General features: G+C 34.4%; 1 protein-coding gene across 11 annotated transcripts in view; it reads left to right on the forward strand.

Moving 5' to 3' along the window:
* The window catches only part of myh14 (myosin, heavy chain 14, non-muscle), a 93,127-nt gene continuing 78,198 nt past the window's right edge, over positions 1 to 14,929 (forward strand). For all 11 annotated transcript variants that reach the window (XM_073925971.1, XM_073925974.1, XM_073925975.1 and 8 more), the window contains exons 1-2: positions 1 to 155; positions 11,756 to 11,924. In XM_073925971.1, coding sequence (XP_073782072.1) covers positions 11,766 to 11,924 — 159 coding nt within the window. In that variant the 5' untranslated portion in view covers positions 1 to 155; positions 11,756 to 11,765. The remainder of the gene's footprint in view (positions 156 to 11,755; positions 11,925 to 14,929) is intronic.

Here is a 14,929-nt window from a genome sequence, read left to right on the forward strand (position 1 = left end):
AGTGTGAATGAGTTTGCGGCTTCACGGGAGCGCTGTAATGTGAAAAGCCGCATTTGCACTATTAGTATCCCAACACTGGAAGGAAAAACACGAGGGCCGTTTAAATTCTCCTCACAGCTCTAGTCTTATCCCGAGAGTGGATTAACACATTTAAGGTAAGACACGCGTTGTCTTGTATTATGTCTGTATCTCCTTATTCTGTGGCGTGCGCGTGATCATGTTTCAGTGGGTTATAGGGCCTCGAAATAATGACACCGTAGAGGGAGAGTCCCCTATAGAGATCCAGCAAGACCCCGGCATTTAACGTTAAATACATTATATAAAAAACAGCCACACCGCGGACACATTAACAAATTAATGTATTAATGTATCAAAACGCTTCATAAAATATGCATTGAGTGATTTCTAATAACAGGCTCTTTGTGATGCAGACAAATACATTTGTGTTAAATAATTCAGAGACCTATCTTTATATCATCTTCATGTCTAGATACAATAATCACCGTTAAAGGGTGTTTCCCATAGCCATCTTAAGAAAGTATGAAGGGTTTGTTCATGCCGTTTCTCCATGCTGCATTAAACCATAAGAGGTGCTCTATTTATTTGTCACGTATTTATAGCCTAATGCCCGAGGTGTGGTTTCTCCTCATTGTTGGTCTTCTATTATGGGAATAAATGAGCTTTGCTAGTCATAGACAGAACAGACACGGACCCAGCCCGACTACCGGCTTGATGCTGTGCACTGACAGGCAGCATAGAGGCGCATTCTGACTGGAACGCGCCGGTTATATACCCCAAAAATGCCGTATCGTAATTATGTTACCATGGTAACCGTAAGTTACTAGCGATATTGCAATATCTACTAAAACAGAAGATAGCGTGTGATGTTGCTTTTTTGCCGCGTCAGGTGTCGAGGAGGATACGTCATTGAGAATCAGAACCACTGTCATCTGCTTATATATATCTCACTAGTTAGAAGTGAATGATAATAAACTTTGTACAGTATTTAAGCAAGAAAGAGTCACACATCTGTCACAGCCACATTTATATATGAACTGCAGACAGCAGGCTCTAAAATTTACAGTGACTTAATTCCATCTCTGTAGCACAGAGTAATCTTTATTTTATCTATTTGTGTGAATTAGTTTTTATTTATTTTAATATTTATTCTATTTTGCAGTGTACTATGACCTTATTTTCTTTTTCTGAAACAACCTTTTTTGAATGACTTAAATAACAAACATACAAAATCCAATCTTATACAAAAACGACAATAAAAGTAACAATGATAATAACTTAATAGATCAGGTTAAATAGTATTATAAACACACACACACACACACACACACACACACACACACACACACACACACACACACACACACACACACACAAAATAAATTAAGCAGAGATACATAACACAAATACAGCAAGAGAAAAGGGCTTGTGTATCTGTGATATTTTCAAAACAATTATCATAATAATCTAAGAGTCTATCACTTTTTTTTGTTTTAAGCCAGTCAAATACATTTAATAAAAACATAAATTTCAATAAAAAATGTGAAAACGAAGTTTTGTTTGTGAATAAAATATTTTCCATAGAAAAATAAAATGTTAATAATGTAGTTCTCTGGTGTATCAGTTTTACCTTTATAGTTACAATTAATACTGTATCTGTAGTGGAAAGAGGCTGGAAGAAGCTAAGTAATTACCTATATGAAGAAATAAGTTTTTCGAAAAGCTTTTTGTGTTTTCACACTGAAAAAATATGCGAATCAGGGTTTCATCTTCAGTTTTACAAAATGAGCTTGAACTATCAACCTCCATATACTTTGCCAAAGTACTATTCACTGGATATATTTTATGAAGAATTTTAAAATTAACCTCTTTTGTTTTTGTGGAAATGCAGTACTTATGAGGTAAAGGCCAGACTTTTTTCCAGTTTATTAGTTCAATGAAGGATGCCCAGTAAAACGTGCCTTTAGGAACATTATATTTTTTAGTTGGGAAAATTTGTTGAATATATTTATTGTTACATTTTTCTAGCAAATGCACTAATTCCAAGTTCAGCTCTAGTTCTTTAATAACATTTTTATTAAAAATTAAATGAGCTTTTATAAGTTAGACCTAAAGGAATAGCTTTTTGCACAGCATTAAATTCTTCAAAATGGAATGGAAAATTATAATTAGACATAAATTGTTCATAGGACAAGAAGTTGCCAGACATATCAAAAATTGAGAGAATTCCAATTATTTTTCTGTTCAACTATGTGGATAGAAATATAGATTTATTTCCAATTCTAATATCATAAATGTTCCATAAAATGCATTTTTGTCGTGAAAATTGTGGGAATAACACCAATTCCAGGAAATGTCTGAAATAACCCTGTAGACACAGGATGTCAACATACTCCAAGGTTGTGGGGACGTTGGATTTGGTTTGGAAATAAAAATTGGGTTGACGTCAGAACACAACGTCAAGCCGATAGCTACATCCAACCTTAAATGAACCTAAAATCAACCAAATATCAACGTCTAATCATGTTACACCTTGACGTTTTGTGGACGTTACCACTATGACATCTATCAGATGTTGGATTTTGGTAACTTTCCAACAAAACCTAAAATCAATCAAATATCAACGTAACTTGACATCGTTATTGGACATCAAAATAACTTTGTCCTTAAACACTGGCTAGACATTGCATTTTGGTCACCTGACGTCATGACCTAAATCTAACCTAATATTAACGTCTCATGATGTTGTGTGCCTGCTGCATGGGAGATGTATGGGGACATTCTAGCAGAAATGTAATTTTTACTTATAAAAACATGACATGGCCTGGTATAAGCTTCTTGTCCTCAAAAAAATCAAACAAAAACAAGCATAAAATGTTATAATTCAATAATAGAGCGCATCCTTGTTCACTGTCAGTTTCTTCTCCGTCAAATGATGTCACTTCTAAGTAGCCTTAAATGTGTATTGCAATCATTGTATGTTAAATTGAATGCAAATGTAACAGGACTGACAGAAACATGGGGACAATCATACATTTATTTGTATTATATATTTGTAGCATTTATTTGTAGAAATTATTTATAATTTCATGTTTTTAATCAATTGATGTGAATGATAACTACTTACACTTTTATTTTTTAAGTTTTTTTTTTTCTTAACGACAGTTTTTAACATGAAACTGTTTTTAATAAAGAAAAAAAATCTGAGAACCAAATTAATGACATATTCCTTTACAGAACAAGTCACAGAAAATCAACCATCAGTCCATTTTAGAAATTTTTGGCATGAAATACTTTTTATTCACTATAGTTATGTTTTTATTTCATAGACAGATAATGTATGTTTCTGGTAGAATGTGCTAGTGATATTTAAAGCAAACCATCATTATAATAAAATATATGAGAAATGGATTTCCCAGAGATGAGTTGCGGCTGGAAGGACATCCGCTGCGTAAAAATGTGCTGGATAAGTTGGTGGTTCATTCCGCTGTGGCGACCCCGGATTAATAGAGGGACTAAGCCAACAAGAAAATGAATAAATGAATGTACATGTGAAATGGAATAGATTGAGAAAGAGAGTGAGACAGACAGAACGAAAGAGATACACCCTCATTCCTCCCATATTTGTCATGCGCAAGCACATGCATTTAGACAGGTTCACCTCTTGTACATTTAAGTGATCTCATTTGAGAAGGATTGTATTGATGAGTGTGCAACTCGGGTCTTTTGACTTTTCATTATAGTGAAACAAACTCACAAGCATCACATTTTTATGGACAACATTTAAAAAATCATGGACCAGTCTGAATATGGAAGTGCATGCGCTGGATGTGGCTTAGCTTCTTAAACATCATGCAGTGTGATTACTAATTGTAAGTCATTTATAAATCATCAAAGAGGCCAAATTGTCAGATTGGTTTAACTGTTACCTTCTGCCAGTGCCAACACACTTTAAGGGAAACACACCCAGGTGAATAGAGTTTTAAATCGATCACTCAGTGTTCTGTGGAAAAGAGCTGCGAAGCCCTCTGGGGAATTTTGAGGACTGGGACAAAGGGCTGATGACAAAAAAACAAGAGTTTGGCTAGTTCAAACACATTCCCTTAGAGTTGCACAATCAGGAAACTTGGATGACTTTAATTGGTTTAACAAGTTCCTGCTTTCGAAATGAAATGAAAAGTCTTGAAACACCGATGTGTCAGGTCACTGTTGCTTCTGGTCAAGCAGGCTCCCACAGGCTTCCAGCCTGGATGTGACAACAGAGTACTTTATTATAGAGGTAATTGATCTGAATATAGATTTACAGTATACTACACAGTGCTCTTTTAATCAAGGAGCCTTGTTTATCTAAACGATACAGAATTTGAGTATGGCTTATGGGAATCATTTCTTCCTTGCTTTACTCACACAAAGTGGAAAGGTGGAGGAACACATGAAGATGGGTGTGTCTGGGCCTTTACCACAAAATCAAAAATCCTAGCAAGCTTTTTTGTTTTAAAAATATGTCTAATAGATGTCTAATAGAAATTGGGGAAATAGTTGCCTTGGCTAAAACACGGCAAAATTTGGGCTGTCTGTGAAAATCTAATAGACGTCTTAAGAACAGGCCAAAACTGTCAAATAGACAGAAATGAATGACTACATATATAAAGTCTGTCTAATCTGTCTATTTGATGACTAGTCTAGTTTTGGGTTATTCTTAGATGTCTATTACATTTTTACTGACAGCTCAAGTTTAACCTTGTCTTAGCTAAACCTGGGCTTTAGTTTAGTTCCAACTCTAATTAAACACACCTGATCAAATTAATTAGGTCCTTTAGGCTTTTTGAAACCTACAGGTAACCCAGCAAGCTATTTTTATTTCTAAAAGATGTCTAATAGACGTTTAAACATAGTCGTCTTGGCTAAAACAAGGCTAAATTTGGGCTGTCAGTAAAAATCTAATAGACATCTAAGAATAGGCCAAAACATGATATTGATATTGACATCAAATCAACAGAAATGAATGACTATACATATAAATTCGTCTATTTGACTGTTTTGACAGTTTTGGGTTATTCTTAGATGTCTATTAGATTTTCACTGACAGCCCATAAGTTTAGCCTTGTTTTAGGCAAGCTGTCTACATTTAGATGTCTAGTAGACATCAATTAAGCACAAAATTGTTTGCTGGGATGTGTTATTTGCTCGACATAATGTTTTAAGAAACCTCTACAACTCTTTTTTTTCTCTGTACGAGCACAGAAAAGTATATTTTGCAGAATATTTATCTGCTTTTTTCATGCATTAAAATTACAGTAAATCTTAAGAGTGCCACTGAAATAAGAGTGTCTTACTGTTGTATACTGATTTAACTTTACACTGTAGGATCATTGTTTATAACACTTTATAAAATATCCTAGGTTAATGCTAACTAGTTAGTTATAAGTAATAATTAGGGATACTTCGATCAGGATTTTCGCAGCTGATACTAAGTACCGATTTATAGTAATAGCGATCAGCCGATACCGAGTACTGATTCTGATTCTTTAATTTTTCGAATGCATAAAGCAAATTTTAACACTTACAGTTGAATTCAGAGTTATTTGCCTCTCAGAAGAAAAAATACTATCAGACATACTGTGAAAATTCCCTTGCTCTGTTAAACATCATTTGGGAAATATTTAAAAAAGAAAAAAAAAACATAGGGGGGCTAATAATTCTGACTTCATCTGTATGTAAAATGCCTAAATACATACTAGGCCATTCCAATATTTTGCTTTTCAACTAGCACATCTGTGACCACAGCTCCTATGCTCCTAACAGTCTCACAGCAACTCAATCGCCCGTGGAGAGAGACAGGGATGTGCACTTGAGATATATTTACTGTGGTATTAATCTAATCTAACAAATGTGAAGCTTAGCACATCACTGTGCCTCTCACAATCTATTCTCTTGTTAATTCACTCTCATCTCCATGATTTTTAGGGCATTTCATCCAATTCAAACATCTTTGATTGGTTTATGAGATCGGCCAGATTGGCAAGTATTGAGTCATAAAATGTAATTATCGACCAATACCGATCTCAAGCCGATCGATCAGAGCATCCCTAGTTATAATTAGTTTTTTTTTTTTTGTTATTTGTTTGTTTATGGTAGTTCACAGTGCAACAACTAACGTTAACATATACACCTTTTGATTTTTAATAAATACATTTTAAAATATGTTGACATTAAAGGGATAGTTTCCCTGAAAATAAAATTTGGTCATCATGAACTTTATTCTTCTTAATTAAAGATATTTGGCAGAATTGTTTATATTATAGACTTATATAATTTTCCTACTGTTGATAAATAGGAAACAAAGAGAAATTAAAAGTTTAGAGCCACTCAGGAGTGTGAATGGTGAGTAAATAGTAAGTATCTTTGGTTGATCAGTAATAGTTCACCATCTTTGGTTGAACTAATCTTTAGATTATTCAATGCAATAGACATGTGTTAGGTCATGTAAACTAATTCTTATTATAAAGTGGTGACACAATATTGTACCATTAAAACAATGACTTTATGCATATCTGGCTTTATAAGATTAAATAAAATTTAAATGACAATTAAATTGCTTATTAAATGACAATATGTATTATAAGATTACTAGTAATACTTTGTTGATTCAACTATTATTGCATTATTGTTATTATTTTATGTATTGATGCTGTCTTAAAAGCTTTTAGTACAAATTTGTTTTACAGATTCCTTTTTACATTTTGCAGGTACTTATTAAATGAAAGTACAAGTAAATGATGCATAATTACCAGCAGCCAAATTACAGGCTAACCCTAAACCAAACTCTCATCCTAATCATATAGCAAGTATAGGTCAATTAACATTAGTCAGTATTTAATTGCATAATTACACGGTAACAAGGACACCTTTGTTCACTTGGGTGTTTTACGGGTTACTATATAAGGCTTCCTTAATTAATTTGCTAAATACTTTTTCCAAAATAATCAATTAACAGCTTTAGTCTTTATAACATATTTGTCAATAAAAGCATTGTTTGAATGACATTTGAGAACTAGATTAAATGCTGGTCTGTTTTTTTCTCATATACTGTATACTTTAGGTAGGATATGGATTTAGACTTAAACAATAGTGCCTTCAGATAGATCACTTTGATAATGCTTTTCATCCCAGTTCACTTTCAATAAAAATGTCATGGTGTTGAGTAAGTAGGGAACTTTATGTGTTAGATCTGCATGTTAAAGTGTTACTCAAGGCACAAGGGTACAAGTGAAGTGATGTAGAATGGCCTGTTTGACAGCATGTGCATCATGGATTGAAATATTCAGTCTGAATGGCCTGTTTTCCCTGTTAGGTTATATGTGTAGACCTCATTTCCACTCTTTGCTTTCTGGCCTGGTTGTCACTTCAAGCATCCATCAAATTCACAACATGCACATTGTCCCTCTATCCACATCCTACACACATGAACTCAAGCTCATACACACAGTAAGGAAGAAAATCGTTTTTCATTCATGTAAAATGTCTGCCAAAGAATTCATAGAATCATAGAAAGTCAGTGTTTAATCCAGCCGATTGAGATAACCAGCTCATCATATTAGAGCTTCATACATGAACTATGTTCAGATTAACAGGGTCCCGTTTGTTGCTCCCTCAGCATGGAAAACCTTTACTTCACCTCAGCATGTCCATTCAGGGATTTGCACTACACTACAGATCACAACATCTTCATATACAGACAAAACTCTTTAAAGAAGTTTGAATTAAAACACTCCTGTAAATAAATTTGAATTAAATTGAAATATTTTACTGTCCATTTCTCAGGGCACTTGTGATCAAAATTGAACAAATGTTAGAAGAGAAGCATTCCAAATGTGCAAAATTTGTTTCCTTAAACACTCGTTCACTTGAAAAGATTTTAAGAATTCTGCCTACTGTACAAATACTGAGCTAATTTAATAGAAACACTTATGGTGTTCATCCATTTTAGCCCATATATTGGATGTTTCCTCTTCAGGTGTTTATGCATCATGTTTGATTGCTTCTGTGATATCATAAATCTATATCCTTAGAGGTGATTCTAGTGAATGATAAGTCAATTCAAAATATTGATGTCAAGACATTAGATTAGATTAGATAGATTAGATTCAACTTTATTGTCATTACACAAGTACAAGAACAGGGCAACAAATTGCAGTTTAGGTCTAACCAGGAGTGTAATAGCAGCAAGTGCAGGATATAGGTTTAAGTTATAAAGAAAAAACTATTTGTAATATTTACAGATGGATGTACTATGAGCATTATATACAGGTTTTATAAGCTATGAACAGAGATTTACAATAGATTAATATATGTACAATTAATTTTTACAAATATTTGTACAAATTATCAGTGTTGACTTATATTGATGAATCGTGCAATAATTTTTTCAATAGCAATAGTTAAGCAGGGAAGCGTTCTCACAGTGTTTACCTGGTGCCATGAACTGAAGCCTAGGAGGATATATTACTCTTAAACTTTCAACCCAAGCTCATTCTGAAAGCCCCGCGGACGTTTCTGGAGACCACGATTTATGTGGCCGGAAGTACGTATGGCTGCATTTAATTTTTTAAATCGCGTTCGATATGCGAAAAAGCACGTCTAGCAGCCTCTCGCGCATTTGTGAAAAAAAAAATGCACAAATACAAATCTCCCGGGACATTTTTTGCGGTCTTCGGAAATGTTTGCAGGGCTACGTTTCCAGAATGAGCCTGGGTTAGAAATTTTATTCCTATTATGCTTTTAATTGTTTGAATTAAACTTAACTGAATGATATTAAAGTGATGTTTACACCATTTCTGCATATTGAAATTGTGGCAACAGCTGGAGGTTTGTATTACACAGCATGTTGTAACATTGCAATGTTTACAGTGCTGATCCTATACTTCCAGGTTTCTTTCCACCGCAGCCTCGCTTATGTTCTTTAAAATGGTCTACTCTGAAACTTACTTAATTTAACTTTTTAATTCAAACAGTTGAAATAAACTATATCCGGTGTGGTGAACCTGCTTTTGCCATCAGTGTTCCATATCACTTGTTCTGAACTACAACCATGCGCATCTGATGTCACATGCGGCCAGGCACCACAGCACTCCATCTGATTCCATTTCGTTGTTTGTTTGTCTGACGCCTTTTAGTCTGATTCCCATTTGTAGGAGACCAGACACCTTTGTCATTTTCTAAGTGCAATTCTGTTTTTTTCTGGTATCTAAAGCCTTAAAGTCCCCAAGAAATCAAAACTAACCATATGACTTTGTTAGCTCACATTAATAGTTTTTTGTAGTTTTATCTGTGCATGTCATTAAGAAAAAAAAAATGTTTATCCTTCTATTTATTAATTGAAATCTGAAAATGCACATTCTGTTTGTTTTAGATTAAATGATAAGATTACATGATTTTGAGATAATGGGCGTGGCTTATCTACGCTGGTTCAACTGTCAGCTATGACAACTAACAGAAATGGTGAGCAGGAGGAGTCTGTTAGGTTATAATAACTCTCCCCAATCCCTTTTCCCGATCTTTCTGAATGAAATGCATACTTTACTACATCCAGTCATCTTGCAGTAGAAAATTAACAAGCCACACCCACTGCCCATTTAATATTTAGTTTCCGACATTCTGCTGCGAAAAATGAGCAATTGGTCCATATTTTAAATTTCAGTCCAAAGAGGTCATGTTTTGATATTCGATTGCCCTCACGCAGTCAAGTGAAGTGATTTTGCAGGTCAGAGTTCAACAAGCTTGAACTTTTTTATATTATTAACAAAAATTACAGAATTATACAGTAATATACAAAAATATATATGTCAGAGTGTACATACAAAACATTCAATAATTAAAAATCTTTTTTTTATAAACAATGTTCTTCAAACTTGTGCAGTAGAAGAACAAGTGAACAAAATTTGGCATTGATCCGGTCCATTTTTTTATGCATTTGAAGTTTTTCCAAAACAATAAAAAGTTGTACAAGGAATGTAAATTTGTTACATATATGAACATAATAAATGCAAATATCAAAATTTTGTAATTTTGTAACTTTAATATGTTATTGGTTTTCCTTCTAGGAAAATTGTCCATATCCCCCTAAAAATCCTTGTGTATATACAATCACAAAACAGATGGACAATAGATTCTTTTTCCATGGAACAAATGGAAGCTTGCTTATTTTGCTCTCCTTCATGATCTAACTGACATCTGTGATTTAAACGATGATACTTCTGGAAGTTTACATTTCTGTTTGTGAATGCCTGTTAAAACTAGGATTCAGGAAACACCAAATGTTGAACTATATTTATAAAAACCTAACTTGTGAGATGATTGGCTATCAATTCTTGATCTGCCTGACAAGCAGTTTTGGCTCAAAAGTATTGAGCTTTTTAGATGGGAAGATGGGAAATATTAACCTGTTTTTGTTGATACTGTGGTGCAGAAATTCAGCTATAAGCTCAAAAAAAGTACTGTATATGTCAGTGTATGTTTTTGCATTCAGGTTTGTACAGCCTATACAGGGTCACACATATTTTCTCATTTGCATATTGTTGCTGAGGCCCTCAGTCAAAGCCATCCTTCATTATAACTGCAGTTTAAAATGTCACAAAACTGTAATCCGCTCCCATTTTCTCTCTGCAATGCTCTCTGTCTGTTGGTTTGTCTCTCCGTCCCTTTGTGTTGCCCTATCTGTACGTTATGATTGATGGACTGAAAGATTGCCTCTGTGGCATCATAATGATAATGTTTATAATTCTATTAAGGGTAATGACCAGTCTGTCTGCTGTGCCTTTCATGAACAGTTAAGAGTGGTGGGAAACACAGGGCTATGTAGTTTTGTTTTGTTTGCCCTTAATATTAACAATCTTCATTTCAAAACTGCATGATGTGTTTACTCTTGTTTTATTTATCTAATATTTAAATTTGTTTGATGATTAGGGGTGAGTTTCCCAAAAAACAACATAACTCGCAGATTAACTATCATTGGAATAAGAACAATGTAGTGAGGAGTGTTTCCCAAAACCATAGTTTCTCTGTTGCAGGTCCATAGTTTGAACCACGTTAGTTATAACATAAAACATCTATACTGATGCTGTAAACGTGGTGGATTAACAACTTTTTAGAGAAAAAACACATAATTGTTTGAGCAAATGACACACTCGCATATAAATAAATAAATATATATACATACATATATATATACATATATATATATATATATATATATATATAGGCCATGTAAACGACACATATATTACCTATATATGTTTCCTTTACAAATATTTTTGTGAATATTACATAAAAAAAATAATTTAGCTAACACGTATTCTAATCTCATAGCCTATATAAATCATAAAAACTGTGAAAAGTTGTAGGGAACGCAATTGTCAATTTGAAAATCGCTAAAAGTGAACTGTAAAAATACTTTGTAAGCAAATTACACCTAAGAGAGACTTTAATGCTTATTTATTTTAATCATTTCAAGTTTAAATGTTAGGGGGATAACGGGGAGTAGAACACAACCAGGAACTATGCTTCTAACTATAGCTCTAGAGGTGTAGTTGCAAGTGTACAAGTTTGGGATGCTGTTTGCGAATGTTTGTTGGAATGACGGATTTGGAAAACGCCAAGCCACGAACTATGTTTGTAATGCTGGAACATGCAACAAAAGAAAAAAAAAAAAACATCTTTCTCTCTTTTGCCTACACAGCGCTACAACCATGTCCAGGCCAGCGGGGGGCAGTATTAATGATGTCGCCTGCTTCCTGTCTACGGGGGCGGGGCCTGGGTCACCAACCTCAGTGTTCTCCGCCTCCAGCCAAGCTGATTGGGCGGCTAAGAGACTTGTATGGGTGCCTTCAGAGAAACATGGGTTTGAGGTAAGATTGTAGCTGATCAAGATTTTTTTGATGGCTAATGTATGGCTTTTAGACATGTTTATAAATGCATATGATACAATGCTGTTTATTAAAATGTAATGTGTCAGACATTCTCCAATAAGTTACCAATAGTTATGTGGCACAATTTTCATTTGAAGAGCCTCTATCATGCATTATAAAAGTTCATATTTTGGTTTTGGGTGTTGGGTGTTGGTTTTAACAACAGGCTAATATGCATGCAAGGTGAACACATTTATTGTCTTATAACATGCATTTATTTTTACCTGATAATCCCAATGACTCTCATATCATTTAATTACTGATATAAGATTTTATTTTCCGAACCCCTCCTTTACATGATGCTCGTTTGTTATGAATGGTCCGATGACCCAATTGGTTGCATTCAGTGCGAAACAGAAAGAAACAACCAACAAGCACCCAATCATGGTGCAGAGTATATGTGTGAGCCCAATGCAGTAATCATTAAAGCAATGCAGTTAAACACCAGTTTATAGCTCTATTCTTAACCAAAACCCCAAGTAGTAAGAATAACATACAGACCATGGTTTCCGCTACATTCATTCTTCCATGGCGGGGTGCCACACCAAAATTGATCCCGCCACGGCTACATTACAGCTTCTCATTCAAAACGTTGTTGTGCTTTTTTTTTTTAAGCGGGTGATAATAGCGCACCAAAACGTATTAAAAGGTAAATAAATTATAACAGCACAAATGTTTCTGTAAGGAGTGCTGTGCGCTATTTGTTTAACTCTTTAAGGTTACGTGCTGACTGACTGACAGGTGCGTGATGTGTGAGGCCAGCAAACATGACGTTTCACTTTACTTCAGGACTATTAAAGACATTCATTCCTCGCAAATCTAATAAATGTTGGAGACATACTTGTTACATAAACGCATTAAATCACACTTCAGCAGAGTATATCTTAGAGCGCACAAGAAGATCTGCGCTTGAGAGCAACGTATATTTGAGGGGGCAAGCAAACAAAGAGATTTGCATGCTCGTAGGCTATTTCATAAATGCGATCTTGAATTGTAATACTGCGCTCACGACATTTGTCATTGAAATAACGCCACAGGTAGTTGGTAGATCTGAGTAAACCAGGCCTGCCGCCACAGCTGGAAAAAATCCTAGAGGAAACACTGCAGTACATTCAGTATTATAGACACACTGGCTAAAGTTGAACTATTTTGAAATTGACTAAAATTGAATTGATTATAATTATTAACAATGGCTAAACATCGGCCAGTATGTCAGCCTTGACAGTTTATCGGTTGGCCACAAAGACCTAAAAATGGGTTTCTGCTCTGCTATTTACATGACATCCAATAGTCTTTTAAATTTTAAATGTAGGATAACAGCTCTGCTTTCATTCAGACCTGTATGACTTTTAATCTCTGTGCAAAACAATTTAAAAGAAATATTTTAGGATATTGTTTTTCTTTTTCAAGGGATAACAAAGAGGAATCAAAGAGGACAAAAACTTACTGTGAAAGTTCCAAAAATATTTTCCATGTGACTTATGAGCTGCATTCATTAACAGGGTTCGAAATTGCGATCGTTTTGGTCTCATATGTGCCCGAAATTTTATTTATGCGACCTCAAAATATATTTGGGAGCATTTGTGCGAGTGCATAAAATTGATGTCGTGCGACCAGTTTTCACAGCAAAATGTTCACCACATGCGCAGAATTAGGAGGCATTCACGCATTCAAACACCAAACGCAGCACTCAGGAATGCTGCAGTAAACAAAGCCCGCAATGCTTGCCCCGCCCTTAAGCCTTCATATTGGCCCACTGCACTAGAACAGAACGTGAATGGATTGGTTAATATCAGCTGTCAATCACTCAGTTCCGATGACTGGGTGCTACAGTCGCAGTCATTAGTCTGGATGCGAGAGAATGAAAACAACACTGACAGATTTAAGTTTAGAAACCTAAAGTTACAAATAATGGTACATCTGATTAGTGGTCATGTGCTAAATATCAATCCAGCATTTACACTTTTCGAAGAGTGGATAAAAGACTTCCAGTGTTTAAAGTTCGCTATGAAAAGGACTAAAGCATTCACCGTAAAGCTGGTGGGACATAGTTTTCAGGTAACAGTGTTTGCCACTGAATCTACACATTTTAAGCACGAGATGTTCTAACGTTATTTAATCCTTTATTAAATTATCATGATGCTGTCAGTCGTGTGACTGACACCGCGTTCAAAGAGCATGCATTCACTGAGATGAAACTAATATTGCAGCTCATGAAAAGAACGTTACTGCTATTAAGATGTCGTATGCAAATAACAAGTTATATGTCAATATCAACTGTGCAATATCAGACAGAACTTATGAGAACAGCACAGTTATTATTGTTAATTCAGTTTATTTCATTCATGTCAAGCAGTGCATGCAGGGCCGGTGAGTTCATGCAGATTTTTGTTTATTTGTTAGTTGTGATTAGAGTGTAATATATAATATAATCTGTTAATATAAAAAGTGTAGTAACGATGCTCATCATTTTTGGTGGGTACGACTAAATTTTGAACACCGGTGTTACCAAGAAAAAAGGTTCATTTTGAGCCTTGATATCTCTTGTGATCATTATTCAATAAGCAACTGGATTAATTTTTATGAGATCCAGACCCAAAGTAATGTTATTAATATTAAGCAAAAAGTCTTTTAAAATCAAATTTGCTTCTTGCTTCTTTTTTGACCATGGAATTAGCTATTCTTTCAGCTATGTGAAATACTGTAAAGACAGAGTTGAATCTATCACATTACAAGTAACGCGAGTCACATAATAATATTACTTTTGTCAGTAAATTAATGCATTACTTTTTTTAAAATAAAGTAAGGTTAAGGTAATACATTGTATTGCTAATTGCAGAGCTCCTCTATTAAAAAAAGAAGAAAAAAACATAGCAAGTATTAAAAGAGATCAAACCTTAGCCAGTTTAGAAAAAGCAATGAAAAAAATAACAGAAAAGTAACTT

This window comes from Danio rerio, chromosome 16, assembly GCF_049306965.1.
Source record: "Danio rerio strain Tuebingen ecotype United States chromosome 16, GRCz12tu, whole genome shotgun sequence".
Taxonomy (NCBI): Eukaryota; Metazoa; Chordata; class Actinopteri; order Cypriniformes; family Danionidae; genus Danio; species Danio rerio.